General features: G+C 39.4%; 1 protein-coding gene and 1 pseudogene across 3 annotated transcripts in view; one reads left to right on the top strand and one right to left on the bottom strand.

Moving 5' to 3' along the window:
* Nucleotides 1-22,578, top strand: part of Golga5 (golgin A5) — a 44,419-nt gene extending 21,841 nt beyond the window's left edge. For all 3 annotated transcript variants that reach the window (XM_004837028.4, XM_004837030.4, XM_004837029.4), the window contains exons 8-13: nucleotides 10,985-11,113; nucleotides 14,475-14,573; nucleotides 17,181-17,406; nucleotides 19,311-19,416; nucleotides 20,796-20,859; nucleotides 22,115-22,578. In XM_004837028.4, coding sequence (XP_004837085.1) covers nucleotides 10,985-11,113; nucleotides 14,475-14,573; nucleotides 17,181-17,406; nucleotides 19,311-19,416; nucleotides 20,796-20,859; nucleotides 22,115-22,195 — 705 coding nt within the window. In that variant the 3' untranslated portion in view covers nucleotides 22,196-22,578. The remainder of the gene's footprint in view (nucleotides 1-10,984; nucleotides 11,114-14,474; nucleotides 14,574-17,180; nucleotides 17,407-19,310; nucleotides 19,417-20,795; nucleotides 20,860-22,114) is intronic.
* LOC101698904 (DCN1-like protein 1 pseudogene) lies at nucleotides 5,611-6,402 on the bottom strand (annotated as a pseudogene).
* Nucleotides 22,579-23,658: the final 1,080 nt, after the last annotated feature.

Here is a 23,658-nt window from a genome sequence, read left to right as displayed (position 1 = left end):
GTCATGTTCCTTCCAGAAGCCTTTAAGGGTCAAATCTGTATCTGAGACCATCTGGAAGCACAAGCACCTGGCATTTGGGTCGTAACTTAAGACTTTGTTCATCAATTAAAACTAAAATTCTGGTGGTAACCCAAGTTGTTCGTATGTCAGGCCGGTTGTAACTCAAGGGTCCACTGTACTTTAGCATCATGTCACAGCAGGGAACCAGACTGAGTGTTTAAATTTATGGATCTGACATTCTGGTTGTTAAAGACAAATTAGATTTGGGCTTATTTGTAACACTGAGATGTTATGGGCTCAGCAACGGTCCTTATACTTTTAGGTGAGTTTAAATGTAATTTTTTTTTCCCTTAAGTTCTTTTATTGCTACATTTTAGGTATACAGTCCATTTACATTTATCATTGGGTGCTTGTACCTGTACATGATATATCTTAGTTCTTATTTTTTCCCCATTACCTGTGTGCCCTTCAGCCCCTCCACCCTTCCCTATTTACATAGACTTCGTTTCCATTTTTTTTTTCTTGTAATTTTTCTTTTCCCTTCTTTCCTTTCCCCTTCCCCTCCCACCACCCCTACCCCTTTGGACCTTTTCTTCCTATTTCAAATGATCAATTATTTGCTTTAATCATTTTAATCCTTAATTACACTTTCAGTTTCTCACACTAGAGAAACTATTCTGTATTTACACACATGTGTCTTATTTATTTCACTTAAGAGTATGGCCTCAATATGCATCCATTTAGCTATAAATGTCTCTATTTTCTCATTCTTTATGGGTGAGTAGTACTCCATTTTATAAAAAAAAACCCACATCTTCTTTATCCAGTTTCCAGTTGATGGGCACTTGGGCTGTTGCCAAGCTTTCGCTATTACAAACTGTGCCACTATGAACATTGGGTGCACGTATATCACTGTGGTATGATTCTTTTAATTCTTTGGGGGAAGATACTCAGCAGGGCGATAGCTGGGTCGAATGGGATCTCTAGTCCTAGTTCTCTGAGGCATCTCCATACTGATTTCCACAGGGGTCGCACCAGCCTGCACTCCCACCAGCAGTGGAGAAGGGTTCTTTTCTCCCCACACCCCCGCCAGCATTTGCTGTTGGATGATTTCTTGATACCAGCCATTCTTTCTGGAGTGAGGTGGAATCTCAGTGTTGTTTTCATCCGCATCTCTTGAATGACCAGTGATGTTGAACATTTTTTCATATGCTTATTTACTGCTTTTACTTCTTTGTCTGAAAAATGTCTGTTCATTCCAGATGCCCATTTTTGAATTGGGTCTTTGAATTTGGGGGGTCTGATTTTTTTCAATTCTTTATGTATTCTAGATAGCAGTCCTTTGTGTAAGGTACAGCTACTAAAAATTTTTTCCAAAATTGTAGGTTGTCTGTTAGCTCTGTTGGTGGTTTCTCTTGCAGTGCAGAAGCTTTTTAATAAGATGAGATCCCAGTTGTGGATTCTTTGTGCTAGTTCTCATGCTACTGAGGTTTTATTCATAAAGTCTTTTCCTGTGCCAATATCTTCAAGAGTTCTACCTAAATTATCTTCCAGCAAGTTTAGTGTTTCTGTCTTAATATTTAGATCTTTAATCCACTTTGATCTTAGTTTAGTGCATGGGGATAGGTATGGGTCTAGTTTTAATCTTTGGCAGGTTGAAATCCAGTTTTTCCAACACCGTTTATTAAATAGGCTATCTTTCCTCCAATGAGGGTGGTTGGCTCCTTTGTCAAAGATGAGGCGGCTGAGTGTGTCTGGAGTTGTTTCTGCATCTTCTAATGTATTCCACTGATCCTTGGGTCTGTTTCTTTGCCAGTACCATGCTGTTTTTAATCACAGTAGCTTTGTAGTATAGTTTCAAGTTGGAGATTGTGATACCCTCAGCCGTGTCTCTGTTGCCTAGAATTGCTTTTGCTATTCTAGATCTCTTCTGGTTCCAAATGAATTTTTGGATTGTTTTCTCTAGTTCTGTGAAGTATATTGTTGGAATTTCAATCAGTATTGCATTAAATCTATATAGTAGTTTTGGCAGTATGGCCATTTTCACTATATTGGTTCTTTCTGTCCAGGAGCAATGGATGTCTTTCCATTTTCTTATATTCTCCTCAATCTCCTTTTTCAGGGTGCTGTAGTTTTCCGTGTAGAGGTCTTTTGCTTCCTTTGTCAGATTGATTCCTAGATATTTCATTTTTTTTGGATCCTATTGTAAAAGGAATTGTTTCCCTAATTTCTCTCTCAGTGAGTCTGTTATTTGTGTATAAGAAGGCTATTGGTTTTTGAATGTATCCAGCTACTCTACTGAATCTGTCAGTTAAGTCTAGAAGTCTTTTGGCTGAGTTTTTTGGGTCTTCTTTGTGAAGTATATCATCAGCAAATAATGACAGTTTAACTTCTTCCTTTCCTATCTTTATTCCTTTTATTTCTTTCTCTTTTCTAATTGCTGTGGCTAATGCTTCCAGAACTATATTGAACAGCAGTGGTAATAGTGGGCATCCTTGTCTTGTTCCTGATTTTAGCGTGAAAGTTTTCAGTTTTTGACCATTTAGTATGATGTTGGCTGTTGGTTTTTCATAGATAGCCTTAATCAGGTTGAGATAAAGACCTTCTACTCCAAATTTCTGTAGGGTTTTTATCATGAATGGGTGTTGGATTTTGTTGAGTGCCTTTTTTGCATCTATTGAGATGATCATATGGTTTTTGTCCTTGACTCTGTTAATAATAGTGTATTACGTTTATTAATTTATGAATGTTGAACCATCCTTCCATCCCCGACTTGGTCAGGGTGTATGATCTTCTTGATGACCCTCTGTATTCTGTTTGCCAGTATCTTGTTGAAGATTTTTGCATCTGTGTTCATTAGGGAGATTTGTCTGTAGTTCTCTTTTTGGGTTGAGTCTTTCTCTGGTTTTGGAATCAAAGTAATACTTGCTTCCAGGAATGAATTTGGGAGCCTTGGTTCTCTTTCAATATCCTTGATGAGTTTAAAGAGTAATGGCGATAGTTCTTCTTTAAATGTCTTGTAGAATTCAGCAGTGAAGCCATCAGGACCTGGGCTTTTCTTGTTGGTAAATTTTTTATTACATTTTCAGTTTCACTCATTGTAATTGGGGTGTTTAGAATTTCTATATCTTCATTTAACTTTGGCAATTCATATGTATCTAGGAATTTGTCCATTTCTTCTGTGTTTTCCATTTTGTTAGAGTACAGGTTCTCGAAGTAGGTATTGATGATCCTCTGGATTTCTGCTGGGTCTGTTGTGACTTCACCTTTTTTGTTCTTAATTGCATGGATTTGAGCCGTTTCTTTCCTTTTTTTGATAAGGTTAGCTAAAGGTTTATTGATATTCTTTCGAAAAACTAACTCTTTGATTCGTTGATTTTTTTGTATCGTTCTCTTAGTCTCCATTGAATTGATTTCTGCTCTGATCTTTATAATTTCCTCTCTTGTATGAGCTTTGGGTTTGTTATGCTCTTCTTTTTCTAGGAGCTTGAGGTTCTGCATTAGGTTGAGTTCTCCCTTTTCCTAATATGGGCATTCACTGCTATGTTTTCCCGCATAGAACTGCTTTCATTGTGTCCCATAGATTCTTGTATGTTGTACTGGCATTATCATTTACTTGTAGAAACTGTCTAATTTCTTCTTAAATTTCCTCTGTGACCCATTGGTTGTTTAGGAGGGTGTTAATTCAATTTCCATATGTTTGTGGGAGTTTTGCTGTTTCTTATGTTATTGATCTCCAATTTTATTGCACTATGGTCTGATAATATACAGGGGGTAACTTCTTACATTTACTTAGACATGTCCTATGAGCTAGCATGTGATCTGTTCTGGAGAATGACCCATGTGCAGCCGAATAAAATGTGTATTCTGATTTTGTGGGGTGGAACACTCTGTAAATATCTATTAAGTCCATTGTTCAATAGCTTGGTTCAGTTCTAGAATTTCATTGTTAATTTTTTTTCTAGATGATCTATTTGTGATAGAGGGGTATTGAGGTCCCCCACTACAATTGTATTAGTGCTTATTTGGTTTCTCACGTCCATTAATATTTGTTTTGTATAGTTGGGGGCATTTGTATTTGGTGCATATATATTTACGATTGTCATCTCTTCCTCTTGGACTGTTCCCTTCACAAGGATGTAGTGACCATCTTTGTCTCTCTTAATTAGTTTTGGTTTGAAATCTACTTTGTCTGCAAATAAGATTGCTACCCCTGCTTTTTTCTGGGATCCTGTTGCGTGGAGAACTGTTTTCCATCCTTTTACTTTCAATCTATGAATTTCTTTTTGAATTAGGTGTGTTTCTTGTATACAGCATATTGCTGGATTTTGCTTCTTAATCCATTCTGTCAGTCTATTTCTTTTGATTTGTGAGTTGAGGCCATTAACATTGATAGTTATAATTGATAGATACTGACTCATTCTTGTCATGAAGTTTTACTATTGTTGACTCTTTTATTTCTTATTTTTTTCACCCTTTCGCTTTAGTTTCTTACCTTGCCTGGTGGCTTCCCTCTGTTGGGCCTCATGGAGTTGTGACCTTCATTGTCTTTTTCAGGATATTGCTTAGAATTGTTTGGAATGCTGGTTTGGTGTTCATGAAATTTCTCAGGTGTTCTTTGTTGTGGAAGCATCTAATTTCCCCATTGATTTTGAAAGATAATTTTGCAGGATACAACAGGTCTAGGTTGGAAGTTATATTCTTTTAGGGCTTGAAATTCGCTCCAGGCTCTCCTTGAGTGTTGAGGGTTTGCGTTGAGAAATCTGCCGTGATTCTGGTGGGCTTTCCTTTGTAGGTGATTTGTTTCTTTTCTCTAACTGCCAGTAGGATTATGTTCTTCTGTTGGGTTTCTGGGATCTTGAGTATTATATGTCTAGGTGTAGATTTTCTTTGATCATGGCTAGTTGGAGTTCTATATGCCTCACTTACCTGTATATCCAAATCTCCACCTCTTCTCTGGGAAGTTTTCTACTATTCTGTGAAGTTTTTTTTATGTCAATTGTAGTTTCTCCTATATTTTCGTGGACTCCTATCAGTCTTATGTTATTCTTCTGTGCATCATCTAACAGCTGCTGGATTTAGTTCTCATGGTCTCTTACTATTTTTTTTTTGATGTTCATTATGTTTAATTCTTATGCCAAACTTTTCTGATGAAGACAGCATTGTGCTTTGTGCAAGAATAGAAACCTCAAAATAATCACCATAAAGCTTCTAAGATTTATGGGAGCATAAACTAGGATGGTCCACAGATATTAAGATGAAATCCACAATGTTGGAATTATATATGTTTAGAGCGGCCCAGACTAGAAGACAAGCCTAAATCACCATTTGAAGAATGAAATATGATATGGTCCAAACTGCATCCTTCCTGCCTTGTTTTTTTTTTTTTGGTACCGGGGATCGAGCTCGGGTCCTTGCGCTTGTGAGGCAGGCACCGGAACCACTGAGCTAAATCCCCAGCCCCCAAACTATATCCTTAAAGCCTTGTCTCAACCCTTAAAGTGAACAGTGAGGATTGATCTTCAGTTCAGTCCAGCCAGCAGAAATTGACTGTGCAATTTTCCAGTGTATTTGTACAGACTGTGTACATTCTAAAAGGTCCTTTTAGTGCTACACTGTTGTACTTTTTGTCCCAGCAATTTGAGGGCATGCCGATTCCACAAAGTCATCAGTGAGAACAGGCCATGCTCCTTCTTCTTCATAGTTAGACATGTCATCTGCAATCGTTATACTGAAGTCTAAAAGAAGATTCCAAGTATCTTTTGGTATGGATCGTTTATGATGTTCCAACAAAAATTTATTCCGTAAGTCTAGGAATTTAAATCTTCCATTAAGCACTAAGTTCCAGTAGCCAGTGGCCATTTCTAGATCTAATCCTTTTTGTCCTGGATTCTTTGCAAAATTAAAAGTAAACTGGTAAAAATCCTTAAATCGTCCTGGTTCTTTCAATTCTTGTTCCATCTTGGGTATTTGAGCCTTTAATGTTTCTATGCTGTCACATCCTAATTCTTTCATTCTGTCCATGAACTCCTGCTTGGAGAACTCACACTGAGTTGCTGCTCTAAACTTCTGTGCAATGATCAAAACACTAATGCTGGCTGGATCAAGTGCCAGGTCATCACAGAATTGCTGTATACCATCTATTCCAATTTTGTTTTCATCTTGAGGATCCTTGTATCTGTTGTATAGTTGTTCTAACTTCTTCCTGACCAATGATCCTTTTATACTCTCTCGTATATACAGTTCAGGATTTTGGAAAAAATTATCTGTTGCAACATCTAACTTCCAGGGATTTTGAGAAAGACAACTTACTGCAGTTTTTTCACTAGATTGTGTGAAGATCATAAACTGTCGAACTTTAACCTTCTGCAATGATTTCAACTTGTTCATGTTTGTGTCCTCCAGGCCTCTCCCCTCCTCCTCTGGCTCTGCAGCGAATGGACGACAGTGGCTCCTCTCATGGCCTCGCTGGGCTTCCGCTCAAGTGCAGTGCAGGCACCCCTCCCCCCAGGCACAGCCCGAGGCTGCCCTGGGCCTTGGGAAGCAGAGGGACAGGGACGGCTGGCGGCGGCGGGCACGGGGTTCCCCCATTATTTTTAAGAAATCTCTGTTTTCATGGTCCTTAACCTCGATCCTGTCTTCTATATGTGATATTCTATCTTCAGATTCCCTCAATCTGCTGTGCTTGCCTTCAATGGAGTTTTTAATCTCCTGAATATCTGTTTGAATCTGTTTCATGGATTCCATTTCTTATGCTGGGCATTCATGGCTTCCAACATGTTTATGAGCTCATCTATTTTTTTATCTGTTTCTGTTCTAGAGCCTCTAATTGTGTTTTTCACTCTGCTCACCATCTCTGTAGTTATCTGGGAGATTATTTCTGCTTTGGATTTTTCTAGAGCCTCATTCATCTGTTTTGTTACTTCCTGTGCTATCAGTTCAGGGTGTCCAGGTGGTTGATTATCAGACTTTTCCACCTCGTTTCCCCCAGAATTTGCCTTTTGTGGGGTGGAAGTCTGAGTTTGTGCCTTGCTTAAATGTCTTTCATTTTTGTTTTTGGTACTGTCCTTGGTTTAGTTCTAGGTTGATATTTTGAAGTTGCTTCTTGTAAGTATCTTTGTTGATGTAATTAGAACCCTTATGGAATGATTGCTTCTCAGAGGTGTCTTCCAGATATAGCTGGTCTTTAGGTTTTGAGTCTCTAATGGCTCTGAGGCTATCTCATTTTCATTATACCAGAAAGGACAACTGATTAGATCAATCACAACACCTTAGCCCAAATGATACAACCAGCAACACAATAGCATCAAGTACCTCTTAGAAAATGACAATTTGTCAGGCCGGGGACTTAGCTCAGTGGTTCCACCACCTGCCCTGCAAGTTCAAGGACCCGAGTTCGATCCCCAGTACCAAAAAAGAAAAGGAAATGACAATTTGTGGTAGTTATTAATCTATCACCTTTAACTGTGTGAATTAAATCAAAATCAAGGACCAACCCAACATATGTTTATAGTGAATAAACTCTTCACTATAGCAGCTTTACCCTTCAGGATGGGGAATTAGAAGGAGTTGGGGAGGGAGGGATAGGTAGGTAGAAGGATAGCGGAAGGTTAGCAGTGAGGCCAGAGGGGCACAGGTGTGAGAAGAAAAGAAAAATAAAGAAGAAATTCAAATTAGGGCCAGAACAGGAACACAAAGGGAGATGAAGAACAATGTGGGACAGCAAGGGAGCAAGGGAGAGAGAAAGAGAAAGAAAAAAGAGAGAAAAAAAATTTTTAAAGAGTAGAAAAAGAAGAAAAAAATTCAAAATAAGAGCAAAAAAAAAAGTGGTAATTTTGAAAATAACAAATAAAAGATAAAAATGAGGGGCCTCCTTTGGGGTATGTCTCTGCTGTCACAATAGACAATGTGGGCAGCAGTGTGCAGTTATAAGTCATTGAGTCTCAGTAAGCCAGTCACAGACCCATGAGATTCAGGCAGATTTCTGGCTGCCAGTCCCAAGTTGAGCTCCCTGTCCTGCAGGGTTGAACTCTGCAAGGTTCTACTGCAGGTTCCAGCTGCCCTTCCCCTGAAGATAGTCCAGGTTCCAATGGGAGGTGATGATCCCTCCGACTTACCAAGCACAGTGGTCTGGTGTGCCTTTATTGCAGAGATTCTCTTCACTTTTCCAGTGGGCTTCAGTTTTCATCAGGGAGCCTGAGAGAGGCACTCTCTCTGTTGTTCACCTCTGGAGCTCAGGATAATGGCCTTTATGTCCCCCTGTGCCTCTGTAGTGTGGAACCAAGAGGTCAGAGGCGGGGGGTGAGGGGGGTGGGCGCTGCTGTTGCAGGCGTCCGCGCTGCTAAGCTGGCGGCTGGTGGCCATGCCCGGGGGGTTCTCACCATCTCCTGGTTGCAAGTGGGTGTAGTGAGCCGGACTGAGTGGGGCTCAGTCAGCCCGTGACCACTCTGCCCACGCCTAATTATTGTATTTAAAGTAATATTGGGCTATTTATTTCACTTAAGCAGGTTCATTGACAAAAATGTTAAGAGAATTTCTGAGGTTGGGAAAGTAGAGGCTAAGGAGCCTTCTTAAAAATGAAATAACTTGGGCCGGGGATTTAGCTCAGTGGTTCCGGTGCCTGCCCCGCAAGTGCAAAAGGTCCCAAGTTCGATCCCCGGTACCAAAAAAAAAATGAAATAACTTTTTCCAGGGAATATTCCCTGTGCATTCACTCAGCAAGTTGTTGATTTGTAAGACTTGCATGAACTACAACAGAGGTAATGAAGTTGTAAGAATAGAATGTCTTGCCTAGAGCAGAGACTTGAATATCAAACAGACTTGGATATAGAGCCCATGGTTTGGTGCATGATGATCATCTGAGCTACAGTACTTTCTCATTGCTGGGACAAAATGCCTGACATACCTTAAATGAGGGGAGCTTTAGTTTGGCTCACAGTTTATAGAGGTTTCAGCCTGTAGTCCCCTGACTCCAAGGTAGGATGGCCTGGCAGATGAGAGTGGCAGAGGAGCTTTGCTCACTGCATGGTGGCAGAAAGGAGAGAGAGAAGGGAGGAGTGGAAAGCAGACAGATTCTTCCTTGAGGGTCCATGGTAACCGACCTTTCCCGACCAGACCCTGCTTCCAAATTGCAAGTCAGCTTTACCACCATTCAAAAGCTTGACTTAGAGGCTCTTGGGAACATTTGGATATAAATCGTAACAGTAATGTTAGCTTCATGAGATACTTTATCTCACTGAGCTTCATTTTCTGCAAATATAAAATGCAACCAAACAAAGGTTGTCTTGAAATTAAGTGGTATATAAAGGGCCTAGCATTGTTCTGACATGTAATAGACCCTCAGTAAACAATAGCAGCTGGCTTTCTAGATTTTGTATTTCTTTAAGATTTGTTAAAAGCTGTAAATAATTTAGAATTCTAAAGAATTCAGTCTGTGATCTTAGAAATTGGGTAAAATGCTAAAGTTATCCATAACTCTTCTATAGCTTTTGAATGAGATTATGAACATTTACTATTTTTTAAAGTATCCCAGCATCGTGAATAACATTGAACCATTTTCCTACCTCTTCTCAAGAAGTTTGTGGAATCCATAGTAAAAAGTATTCGGTTAGCAAAATGGAAGAGTAAGTAATTATAATAACTGTCATTTGCATACTGAGCACTTATGGTCAGACTTTTGCCAGGCACTTGACTGGCATCCTTACTTTATTCTTTTTTTTTTTTTTTTTTTTTGGTACCAGGGATCAAACTCAGGACCTAGCACTTGCAAGGCAGGCACAGTGCCACTGAGCTAAATCCTGTTCTGTATTTGAAGAAATTTAGGGACATGGAAGGTGATTTGCCACCAGACTAGCAGAGTGACACAACCAGGATCAGAACTCCAATCTCACTCCAGAACATGTGTGGTTTGTTTTGTTTTGTTAATTGAGACAGAGTCTCTCTGTGTAGTCCAGGCTGGCCCTGAACACACTTATGTATTCTAGGCTGACCATGAATTCACAGCAGTCCTCTTGCCTCAGCCTCCCTAGTGCTGGGATTACAGACGTGCACCACCATGCTCTGCTAGAATATGTATACTTAATCATTGTACATTCTGCCTCCCTCCCAAGAATTTGCCTGATTTAGTCAAAATGATGATGAAGATTAATCTGCCTTCTGCTAATCCCTAAAACTAAAAAGTAGGGAAAAATAATGATAATCACTGCTTTTTTTTCTCTAAAGTGACAAAGCTATGTGAGTTTAGAGGAGTGTACTGTGATTATCTGGAAGTATGGTTAATCCTAGTTCTTTCAAACAACATTTGAAATTCAAATGTTGAATATAAGAAATGAGGATTGAATATAAGAGAATGTGCCAAAAGATAAAATGCAAAATTAAGAAGCTGATCCTAATCTCCCACAGTACTGTGTTAGTGAACTTATTGCTTCACTCATGGGAAAAATATAGAAACCTAGAGTTATGTTCTTTGCTCCAGTAGATGTAATAAGAAATCTAGGAAGTGGTTGAGTTTGAAGAGTGAGAGAAATATGGGAGGGTATAGGCTAACTAGGTGATGCACTATAAGAAAAGTTTTATTGTTTTTCATTTATTGATTGCTACTATTCACACACACATTGTACCCTACAATAACTAATGCAGTGACATCCTTTTTGGTGTTATATTTCTGGTTTTTTCTGCAATCGCTAGCTAGCTTTGAATGGAGATACGGATCTCCCAAGGAGCCATGGTCTGCTCGTACTCAGGAGCCCTGACAGTTTATGTACTGTAGCAGCTGCAGCAGCACCCGGTTCATTCCACTGACTGCACACCATGTTATACAAGGAAGGAGTTGGGTTCCATGCTTCTTACAGACTGAATCCATGTCTCGCTCACCTTTGTCCTTCTCATGCCTGCTGAACTCAGTCCACAGCATGGGACGGTTTCTCAGTAAATGTTGAGTGGAATGGTTACTTACTCCTCTCACATGTAAGGTTCTTCTTTTTAGGATATGGAGGCTCAGCAGGTTAGCGAAGCAGAATCATCAAGAGAACAGTTACAAGATCTGCAAGACCAGGTAGCTGCGCAGAAAGCTTCTAAACAAGAGCTGGAGACAGAATTGGACCGTCTGAAGCAGGTAAGGATTTGGGATGCATGATTTTGAGGAAGGTGCTGTCCTCTAGTGGTCACATGAGGACACCTGCCAGGAAAACAGGGCCTGAGCTCTGAGCAGCGTGGAAGGTGGGGCTTTGCAGTCCCTACTACCTTACTGTCAAGCTTCCTTGATTTCTATTTGTTTAAGCACAGAAGTACAAAATGCCCAATAGTGTATAACTGACTAGAGACTTGAATAGAACTCACAGTGCCCATCACAAGAGCATAATTCTTTCTACTGCCCAATGTCTGTTTTGTATCTCCTTATAGAGAGCAAGAAACATACATATTGGTCAGTTGATTTTCATAGTTTATTAGATTTGTACTTTCTAGAAACTACAGTAAATGCTTAGTAGAAGTACAATGTTAGTGCCATATGAACTGCCCTGTTTGGGAAAAAATGCTCATACAGACCACTCTTAAAAATTATGTTTGATGGGGCCGGGGATTTAGCTCAGTGTTTCCACCACCTGCCTCGCAACCACAAGGTCCCGAGTTCAATCCCCAGTACCAAAAAAAAAAATTATGTTTGAAATTTTACTTTGTTCAATTAGCAGTTATTTCTCCCTAAACCAAATTATTTTACATTAATGGATTTATATAATTGTTTCTATATTAACATAGTTAACATTAAACATGTTTATAGGCACATTTTCAGAATGCTTCTGTAATAATAATACCTTACATCTACTAAGTAGCTACATTATTGTAAACAATAATACTATTCATTTTTCCCTTTTTTTAAAAATTTGGTACTGGAGATCGAACTCAGGACCTTGCGCTTGCAAGGCAGAAGTACTATTCATTTTTACAAAAGAAAAAACTATTATAATTCTGTTACACATAAAACATTTCTAGCTTGATATATTTAAATGCACCAAGTTTTTTTGCTTTTATTTTTTCATGTGTATTTAAATATTTTTATTAGATTTATTATGAAAGTAGTACTTAAACTCTGTTTCCTGAGTAGTAAGAAAAAAACTCATCTAGCAGCAAACAGCAGGGTCTGTCATAGACTGTTTTGGATAACTTAATTATATAATTAAGACTGACTGTTCTTTCAGAAATTGTACTTTAATTTATTTAAGGAGCTGTTATATATTAAAATGCAACAATTTGATGGGCTTATTAGTGAGCTAATTTTCACTTTATTGCGGCAGATGGTTTCGCTGCATCTTCTCCCCGGTGCCCTTTTTAAAATGAGGGAGTCAAGTGGGAAAATGAGCTGAACGTAGCTATAGGCTATTTACTAAGTAATCAGTTGTTCTAGATGTGTAAAGTATTTAATGTTAGGTTTAAGCATCCTCCTTATTAATTTAAGTAATTTCAGCCTTGAATTTTGTGGTAGCCTAGAGCTTGAATGAAATCAGGCAAACCTCCTTGTATTTGTGATTCTCCTACCCTGATTACCGCGCTGGTTGTCTCCTGTTTGTCTTGAATCTCCATTAGTTTCAGTCTGCAAAATGAACAGGCTGGGGTAAAGGTCTGGTCTCGAGGTTTGATTCCACATTGTCGGCTGCTCCTTTACCCCTATACTGTTTGCACAGATAAGCATCGTGCTTTTGAAAGTTCTTAGTAACTCTAACTAGCCTCTCTTCCCTGTTGTACGTTGTATTTCAGAGAGTTGGATGTATTTTGGATTGGCATGTGCTCTGCTCTCAGGTTCTGACCTGACTGAGTGTATCCAGTGTTCAATCCAACAGTGTATCAGTGCAGTTGTGAGAGAAGCCAGAAGTGTTTCTTTGATGCATCCTCTCTCTTATCAATGCTGAGCAAAACAGATACTGCGTATAAGCTCATGAAAAGCTGTTTGCTCAGCCTTGTTAACCTTAGGGAAATGTGAATTGACACCATAGTGTGATACCAGTACATACTGAAGACTGACGTTACCTAATGCTTATACCTTACTAAGTGTTAGCATGGATAGGGAAAATCTGGAACTCTTTCTTATTGCTGGTGAGAATGCAGAATTGTATCACTGTTTTGAAAACAGTGCAGAAAAGAATTTGACAGGTTCTTTTGAATTAGATACACACTTACCATATGATCTAGCAGTTCTGTTAATAAAAACATAACACATAAAAACTTGTGCCTTCTTCCGGCTAGCTCCATCTGGGTGCCCTTGTACATTTTTAAAAAGTTTATCTTTACTGATTCTAGATGTCACCTTTATCGTGTCCTAAACTTCCCAAGGTATCAAGATCTCATTCCTGACTTTTACTGTCTTCCATTGATCAGTTTGCCTATTTATGCACCAGTACCACATAGCTTTTAACTTCTGGCATTTTATGTTTTAATATCTTTATAACTTGTTCCCCTGTTCAGCATTTTCCTGGCTGTTCTCTCTTGCAGTTTTCCAGATGAACACTGGAATAACCATATGTAGATTTTTTTGAATGACAAATTTTAAAAATTGAATCATTTCAAATTTATTAGTTAACTAGAGGAAACTGAACATCTTTGTGATATAGTCTTATCCAAGAACATGGTTTGACTTTTTATTGTTTCGATATTTTTATATATTCTTCGGAAATGCTTTAAATATTTATACGTTTTACACATCTGTTAATTATTCCTTTTGTTGCTGTTTCATAGTGGATCTTTATCCTGTTCATGTCTTCTAATTGCTTAAGATAAAGCTAATTTTTTATGTATCATTTTATACTCTGCCACTTTACTGAATTCTTACTGTTTTTCTTTACTTTCTCATGTACTTTGCCCACATTTCTAATGTAGCTTCTAGTTTGTTTGGGGGAGGGTATTTATTTACTAACACTTACATTGTTAGTGATCCATAACATAAATTATTTTTAACAGTCTTTTTTGAAAATTGTATTGCTAACAGTATCAGTCTTCATCTCACACAGTCAGTATAATCTCCAGCTGTGTCACTTTGTTAATACATACTTGAAATTCATAAAGGGATGACCATACCTGCTAGGTAATACTTCCTGTGTTTTCTAGTGATTTACTCCTCCAAGAGATTTTTGTTTTTTCTTTTTTGAGACAAGGTTTTGCTATGCAGTTCAGGCTGCCCTTGAACTCACTGTGTAGTCTAGGCTGCCCTTGAACTTGTGGTGATCCTCCTGCCTCAGCCTCCTGAGTGCTAGCATTACAGCCACATGCCACTGCACCTGGCACCTGTTAACATTTCTGGGCCTGTGTGCACAGTTTCGTGCTGAAGTGTTAACCTCATCAGACCCATCCAGAGCTCTTCGTTTATTCATTCACTGTGTAATCAACGCGTATTGATTGTCTCCACCTTAGGACAGGCTCTGTTCTAGGTACTGAGAATGGACGAGAGCACTGATTTAGCTTTACATTGTACTTGTTCCACTTTGTAGGAATTCCACTACGTAGAAGATGATCTGTATCGAACAAAGAACACATTGCAAAGCAGAATTAAAGATCGAGAGGAAGAAATTCAAAAACTCAGGAATCAAGTAAGAATATGCGTTTATAACTCAATGAAAAGATGTCACTGTAAGGCTACATTTTTTTAAAAAGGTTACAGTAAGATCTTCTGTTCATTTTCAAGTTGGTGTAGAGTTTTCTTTGAAAGCCATTTGATTCTACATTTGCTACTTATTATATCTTTCATTTACTCTGTAATTGTACATTGTCCTTTCCTCCTTTATATTTAGAATTACTTAATGTATAATAATTAATCATTGAAATAATATACATAAAAACTTACCAATTCTTTAGTTTTAATGACCTAATTGGAACCATGAAGAGTCAAATAATTTTTGTCTTAAGTTTTCAGACTTGAATAGAAGTCCATAATTTAAAACATTTTATTATGCCTTTTTTTTGTACCGGGGATCGAACTTGGGACCTTGTGTTTGCGAGGCAGGCGGGAGCACCACTGAGCTAAATCCCCAGCTCTATTTTGCCTTTATTTTTGTAAAACTTGGGAACAGCTGACTTGATTGAGTGTTCCTTCTTCCCTTGCCTGCATTCATGAAACACTAACAAATGGTAGCATGACTTTCTAGCAGAACATCAGAGAAATGATAGCAATAAAAACCACTGCCTAGTTTAATCTTTAGGTAGGCATTTCTTATATTTACTAAGTATTTATTGAGTACCCATAGTGTCTAAAATATTTAAATATTTATCTGAAATAAGTGCTTGTTTTGTTTTGTTTATGTTGCTGGGGATTGAACTGAGAGCCTGAGCTACAGCCTCAGCTTTGTACTGTTTTTGTAAGTCAAGAATTAATCATAGAAGGATTTCTTTTTTTTTTTTTTTTTTCTGGTACCGGGATCGAACTTGGGTCCTTGTGCTTGCGCAGCAGGCAATGAAACCACTGAGCTAAATCCCCAGCCCAGAAGGATTTCTTTTAAAGATTGCTCACTTACTTAGAAAAAAAAAAAAAAAAACTTTGTCTACTAGAAGGAAGTTAATTTGTACAATTTAAAAGAGACTTGAATAGAGCTTTCACTAAGCAAATTATATAAAGGGTCAGATAAGCACAGGAATAGGTGCTCAGATCCACCAGTGTGATCTGCTCCACAGCCACAAGAATGGCTGCAGTTACAGTGTGACCCACCCGTGGTGCTGGTGAGGCCGTAAGGCAGCTGGAAGCCTCTTCCGCTGCTGTGCTGCCACTCAGGCAGTAGTACGGCTACTGTGCAGAAGCAGCAGTTTCTGGTCAGGTTCACATCCATCTGACCCAGTGCTTTAGATATTTACTCGGTACCCATGAGACACATGTCCACAAAAAGACTTGCACATGAATATTTCTAATGTTGGCTCATAAATAGCCAAGATGGGAAGCAACCCGAGTGTCCATCAACAGGTAAATGGATAAACAAATTGCAAGCCCCCTCAGAACTTAAAGAAAACTATATAACAATTTGGGTAAATTGTTCATTTTTTGGTACTCACACAAAAGTATCCATAGTGTATGATTCCATTTACAGGAATTCGGTAATAGGCAAAACCACATTCTGGTGGTAGAAATAGAACAGTGGTTGTCTATGGTGATGGAAATATTGTTTGCTCTGTCTTGAGTCAGATAGTCAGGAAAGTGCAGAGCAGAGATGAAGACCTGAGAGTCTGATCTTCCTACTGCACCACAGCTGTGCAGTGGGAGGCACTGGGATCCCAGCTGAGCAGTGTGAACTGTGACTTGTAAATACGTGCTTTCAGATGTTTTACATGGTACCACAGTAAGAAATGCAGTTTTCATTGTGTCTCAATACTCAGTATGCATTTATATATGCAAAACCAAGTAAATTTCACAAAAACTGCTCTCGTACCATGTGTTAGGTGAGTATCACTCTGTTTGGCCCCCACCCACACACCCAACCCTAGCACCCCTGCCCGTTTTCAAAATTCTGAGACAGGGTCTCACCAGGTTGCCCAAGCCGCCCACAGAACTCCTGCCTCAGCCTACTGAGTAGCTGGGATTACAGGTGTGTGACACCACACCTGGATATTCTATTACTATTATTGCTATTATTATTACTTTTTTTTTCTTTTTTTGTGGTACGGCTTGAACCCAGAGCCTTTGCACTGAGCTACATTCTCAGCCTTTTTTTTTTTGGTCCCGGGGATTGAACTCGGGTCCTTGCGCTTGCAGGGCAGGCGGCAAAACCACTGAGCTAAATCCCCGGCCCCTCTCAGTCTTTTTTTTAATATCAGGGTCTTGCTGAGTTGCCCAGGTTGGGCTCAAACTTTCAGTCCTCGTCACAGACTGCACCTTACAGATTGTACCACGACCCCTTGCTTCTGTTGTATTTCTTAAGTGCTGATTTTTTTTTTTTTTTGGTACTAAGGATCGAACTCAGGACTTTGCACTTGCAAGGCAGGCAGTGGAACCACTGAGCTAAGTCCCCACCCCTTAAGTGCTGATTTTTGACTCATGAAATGTATTTTGTGGCCCACAGTAGTTTGAAAATCACATCTGTAGACATAGAAAGAATTGCCATAGAGTTTGAAAAACCAATTAATGCTATAGCTTACCTGTGAAAATATAGCAAGGTGACTTCTGTGTTGTATGACTTTCATTTTACATAGTTTATGAACACTTTGCCTTCCAGCTTACCAACAAAACACTAAGCAACAGCAGTCAGTCTGAGCTAGAGAGCCGCCTGCACCAGCTCACAGAGACCCTCATCCAGAAGCAGACCATGCTGGAGAGCCTGAGCACGGAGAAGAACTCCCTGGTCTTCCAGCTGGAGCGCCTCGAGCAGCAGATGAGCTCTGCCTCTGCCAGCACCAGCAACGGATCCTCAATTAACATGTCTGCAGTTGACAGTGGTGAAGGTAACCAACCAGAAAACAAATGTGGCAGTCAAATGAGATTTTGAAAAATTATAAAAAGACCATTTTTATTTGAAAAGAAACCTCATCCAGTGGAGGATCTGATTTTCTTGTGCTGTGAGACCTGGGCCATGTGCTGTTAGCACCATCATTAGTGAGATGCATTATGCGCTGCTTACTAACAGTCACAGGTGTGGGACCTGGAAAAACCAGGCCTGGGGGCCAAAAATCATATTGAAATGTTTGAGACATTTAACTTGATACCAACAAGGCTGGTAACTTAGTAGAGAGGAGCTTTTAGGAAACTTGAAGCAAAATTTGTCTTAGTGATCTTCCAGTAAATTATGATGATACTAAAGCTAGTATATAATTCACATACATGCAGGCATGCTTGGTAATTTTTATAGAGAAATCTGTAGGTCCAAAAATACATATTCAAAAAGAATAGTATAAGCATCAGTAAATCATTTTTGTTTTGGTACTGGGGATCGAACTCGGGGCCTTGCACTTGCGAGGCAGGCGGCGGAACCACTGAGCTAAATCCCCAGCCCCAGTAAATCATTTTTAATCTTAGATCCAAATAAAGTCTACAAATAGTTATTCAGCAAATCTTTTAGTCTTGGACTTTAAAAATATTTTTTTAAAAATTTTTTGAGACAGGGTCTCGCCATGTAGTTCAGGCTTGCCTCAAACTCATGATACTTCTGCCTCCACCTCCCAGGAGCTGGGATAAAAAAATTATTTAAAGAGATCTGTGTCACAGATGTGAGGTTGTAATTATACTGTAATTTAATTAGGGTGGACAAGGAAGATCTCATTGAAAAGTGCCATTTTATTAAAGCCCCAAAGAGGGAAGGACATGAGCTGTGAGGAGGCCTTGAGGAAAAGTGTTCCAGCAGGGAGACGGGCGGCACAAAGGCCCTGAGACAGGCCTATGCCTGGCTGTTTCCAGAACAGCAAGACCAGTGAGGCTGCACGAGTAGTGTAAGATGAGTTCACAGAGCATGGAGGAGCTATGTAGGCTATAGAAGGGCTTTGCTCTGAAGATCAGAAGTCACTGAAGGGCTTGAGCGGGGAGACAGAGCAGACTTGCGCTTTATCAGGATGCCTCTGGCTGCTGGGTCAAGAACATACTCTGCTTGAGGATGTGGTTCAGGGGTCGGGCGCTTGTCTAGCACACATGAGGCCCAAGGCTCAACCTCCAGTACCACAAATTTAAAAAAAGAATAGACTGCAAAGGGCTCAGGGTGGAGGCAGGGAGGCAGAGGAGCCAGCGCATTAAGCCATGTGAGAGAGAGGTGGGAGTTTGGACCAGAGTGGGACTGTGGGGTGGTTTGAGCTGACAGAATTTGCTACCAGGTTGGCTGTGAAGTTTGTGAGAAAGGATTGAAGGATTTTGGCCAGAGCAGATGGAGAGAGGGAGTTGTGCCCCAGGACAGGGAGCACCAGGAGAGGGTGGCTAGCGGTGAGGGTGAGGAGTCAGAGTGGTAGTTTTGGGCCTGCTGAGTTTTAGGCATTCGTTAGACGAAAGGGAAGTGCACAGGCATTGATGAGGCTGGGGTGGGAAGTCGGAGTCCTCAGCCCTGTGGAGGGGCCATCGAGCCTCGCTCCTGCTACTTCAGGAGCAAAGCCCACTAATGCTGACTCTCGACAGCACTGGGTATTTATAAATGCCTTCATTTTTTTTGCTAAAATCATTTTCTTAGTTTTTCTAAAAAAATTTTTGTGGATATGGAAGCTTAAACATTTTCTATAATGAATTTATCCATCTTTATTGTTTCATCTACTTTGGGTGTAATGCTTAGGAAGTTGGCCTTGAGAATTTCTTCAGTGTGATATGTTTTCAACTATAATTTTCTTAGAAAGTTGATTGCAGTGTATCTTAATCTTCTTTCTTATTTAAATAGGCACACGTCTTCGAAATGTTCCTGTTCTTTTTAATGATTCAGAAACTAATCTGGCAGGAATGTATGGAAAAGTTCGCAAAGCTGCTAGTTCCATTGACCAATTTAGGTAAGTGTGCCAGTCAGGATGGGTGACAGACCATCAGCTATTCTTACCACACCTGGTGGGCACGAGCACAGGGCATCCCGTCTGGCAGAGCTGATGTTTAGAGTGACATTTACATTATTCCTTTGGTGATATTTTGGTGTCATGAAATTTGTTCAAGAGGTCTGACAGTACATACACTTCATTCAAGATGATTAACCCTGCTTTTCTTCTTTCTGCAATAAACTCTATTAACAAAAAACTTACTAAATCTCATTGAGAAAGCCTCTATCTTATGTGAAAGTGTCCATTGTGTGTTTTGACATAGTACTTTATCATGTTATTAGTAAAAATGATGCCACTATAAATGAACAGTATTCATTTTAATATATTTTTATACATATCACATCTAGAATTTTTTTTTTTTCCCGTACTGGAGATTGAACTCAGAACCTTGTGCTTGCAAGGCAGGCGTGATGCCACTGAGCTAAATCCACAGCCCAACATCTATAATTTATTACATACTTAACATAAAATTTTTATAATAGAAAAAGTTTAAGTAGTTTACATACAGCCTTGATAAAGTTCACATCAAAATAACAGTTATGCCCTTTTTCATCTTAGTGTTTATTAAACACATTTTAATGAATTGTTGCACAATAGTCTTTTCTTACCTGTGTCTGAATAGAGCTACAGGATTAAAAGTAAGAATGATATACTAAGATTCCTGAAGCCATGGGGCTAGGATGAGACATCTTTATCTCCAAATTAACTGTAGTGTATTTCAACTCTCCATTTATTCAGTATACAGTTTTTATAAAACTTATGCATTATGTTGTGCTAGTGGCAGTAAAAGAAGCAGAAATGTGTATTTGCTTGTGCACATGTCCATCTTGTTAGGGAAAAAACATAGCAAAGAGTCATGAGCATTCAGGTCTGGACATCATAGTGCTCCCATACTTCCTCAAGGGCTCACTGGACTTCTGTGGCTATCTTCGTAGAAGTATGTATCTGTGCAGAAGCTTCCAGAGTAGCTATTTGCAAGTTCATGCCAGACAGACTTTTCCCCTATGCATGTGGCTGATCTCTTCTGTAACTTCTTTAAAAATGACTGAGAGAAAGACCAGCTTTGTCTCCTGTAATAATTCTGGCCATAGGATTCAAAGAAATACCTTATATTGAAGTGTAACAGCCACACACAAATAATGATGGTTTACTGTGATATTTTATGATTTTTCTGTGATAAGTGGTTTTATGTAAGCATTTGACAGTCTATAAAGAATCATTCTTCTCTGGTAGCCACGTAGTTTAAATGAGTGAAATTTTAAAGATATCTTTAAATATTAACACAGAAAGATTGGTTGTGAGTAATTTTCTTCTTTCTTCCCTACCCGTTTGCTCAGTATTCGTCTGGGGATTTTTCTCCGAAGATATCCCATAGCACGAGTGTTTGTAATTATATATATGGTGAGTAAACTTGCATGAAAAAACAATTCTGTGTTGATTTTTAACTTTTTTTCAGCTGCTGATCTTATTGATATTTCAGCAATTTTGGAAGAGGATAGAATTCATTTTTATAATTTTTATTTTTTGCTTTTATTTTATAATTAAGTTTTTAAAAGTAGATTATAAGTTAACATTTCATTATGTCCAAAATAAAAATTTCTCAAGGGCTTTGCCTACAAATAAAATTAATGCTGTTCAATAATTCCTTTTTAAGCTCCTCTACTAATAAAAACACAATACAAAGCAGTTGCTTTCATCTCTATCTTGATGTCATAAAGTTGCTGTAGTTATTTTCATGTGTGTTGTTTTACTTTCTGGGAGGATCACCTATTTTCTCCCAGCTGTCTGAGCTTTAATACAGTGGTCACAGAAGCGCAGGATGCCGTTTCCTGTGTCCCTGTCCCTCAGAAGTGCACGCCCTGTGCTGAGCAGTGTGTCTCAGAGAGGCTGGGCTGTTTTCTTGAGGAAAAAACAAAAACCTACTCAAAGAGAAGTTTCTTGATCCACAGGAGGGAAGAATTATTCCTCTAAAAAGTTTTTTAAGAAGACAGTGGGGAAGATAATAAAAAAAAAGGATAGCATCAGAAAGGATGCGGAATATGCCCAAGGGGTTGATTTCGCAGGTGTGTGACTGTCAGCCAGACAGGCACTGTGCACTGCGCCCACAGTGGCGAGGCACCAAGCGCTGGAGCCTCCCCTGGGGGAATTAGAGGAAACTGATCACTGTGGATTGTGTACTGCACCCTGCGTCAACCTCCTGACACATTACTCCCATCAAGAATACTTGGCCGCTCCTCTTCACCAGTGCCTGGCTGAACTCCCAAAACACCAACCGTAACTATTTGGCAAAGCCTTTCCAGCTACCTCCTGTCTATCAAATCTGACCAGGCCTTGAATTCTACATAATCACCTAGTTGGTTATTTATACACAGCACATGTGCATATTATGAGCATGTTGAATACAAGACTTCACTGCTCTCAACTGAGAATTCTGTAGGTTTAGCAAATCTTGATTACAGAGCTTATTGAGCTGTTGTTCATTTGTCCCCTCATTATTCATCCCCGAAGCGTGAACTGAGCCCCCGCCATGTTCACACTCCGCCCTACAGGGCACACAGAGAGCAAGTGTGGTTCCTGCCCTTGGTGCACTGCACGGTAGGCCTTCAGGAAAGACGGACTTACTGGCTGATCTGTAAATTGCTGTTTCTTTTTCTAGGCTTTGCTTCACCTCTGGGTCATGATTGTTCTGTTGACTTATTCACCAGAAATGCACCACGACCAGCCATACAGCAAATGAACTGAGCCAGTTGTTTCAGTGATTGGTTGTGTTTTTTTGGGGACCTGGGATCTGCAAAAAGTCCATTTGTCTAGAACTGCTAAGGTTCACAAGACTATCTTGTCACTACAAGCTTGTAACTTTTTAAGTTATTGTACAAGTTCTCTGCCACCTAAATCTTCCTCTTATTTCCTTTAAAGGGTAAGAGTTTCTAAAACAATAATTTAATAAGCCCAGCTCTGCTTTTTCTGAGTTCAGTGGTCCTAATATACATAGAGAGAGACACTGAGGTTGTTCTCTTTTGTACAGATATTCTTGTATTTTAGGTGACGCTGATTATGGGTCATAATCAGGGAAACTAATTGTATTAGTGATAAAAAATAAAAAGTTTTCTGTTTTGATAATTCAGTCTGCTTTTGTATTTTACTGTATTTAACTTGCAAATGGAGATTTATTTTTCACATGTTAAAGGCCAGACTGGTGTAAATCTTTTTTATATAACACATAAATAAAATGCACTGTTCATTTTTCTTTTTTAAAGAATGGTTTTTCATTTCTATCAAACAACCCCTTCCCAGGTGGACTTCAGTGAGAGGATCCTGGAATAACAGCTCCGTTGTTCCAAAGGGACCACAGAGGCTTGTGGCTGCTCTTGGTGGAAGCCCTTGTCCCCTCTCTCCCCTGGACCACCTTCTTTGATTCTTGTTCACACACCATTGTCCTCCTCCGCCTCTTCCTTTTCTCCGGCCCATACCTTGGGTTAGTTATGGCATCCATGGCCCCTGCTTGTGGCATTTAGCAAACAAATATGTTTTGGTAACCTGTGCATTTTAGTAACGCTCTAGTGCAAAAACATTATGGAGTTGTCCTTTGAACTTTCAAGTTCAATATAATGCCTGTTTTGACTGCTTTCCACCTTATATCTGAATTCTTAAGTTGTTCTGTCACTGGGTCCTGGTGGTGTCTTCATATGTAATTAATATATGTGTGTGGATCTTGGGCTTTGAGAGGGTATAGTCCTTCCTGGTGAGAGTGGGAGGTGTCTTTTTCTTTTCCCTTTTTTTGGTACTGGGTATTGCACTGAGCTACATCCCCAGCCCATTTATTTGTTTGTTTGTTTATATTTTGAGACATCCTCTCCCTAAGTTGCCCAGACTAGGCTCAGACTTAGAATTCTCCTGCTTCAGCCTCCAGAGTGCTGGGATTACAAGCAGGCACCACCATGACCAGCTTTAAGAAGGGAGTTTCTGATGCAGTCACTTGGTCCCTAACTGAAAACCTGACCAGTGGCTATATTGCTACTGCTATCACTACCATGACTTTAATTCACAAAGTCTGTAAGTCCTTCAAATCTGTGGCCCACTGTGCGTTTCTTATTTTTCATCACAAAAAGCCCATGTTAGGTGTGTCTCAGCTTTTTTCAAACTTTTGAATAAAAAAGGCAGAGAATTCTACACCATATAAAAAATGAATATCATATTAGG

The sequence above is a fragment of the Heterocephalus glaber genome, unplaced genomic scaffold, assembly GCF_053883595.1.
Source record: "Heterocephalus glaber isolate CG9 unplaced genomic scaffold, H.glaber_assembly_v1.0 deba00001608, whole genome shotgun sequence".
Classification (NCBI taxonomy): domain Eukaryota; kingdom Metazoa; phylum Chordata; class Mammalia; order Rodentia; family Bathyergidae; genus Heterocephalus; species Heterocephalus glaber.
Note: the sequence above shows the minus strand (reverse complement) of the source record. Positions and strands in the feature narration are given on the sequence as shown.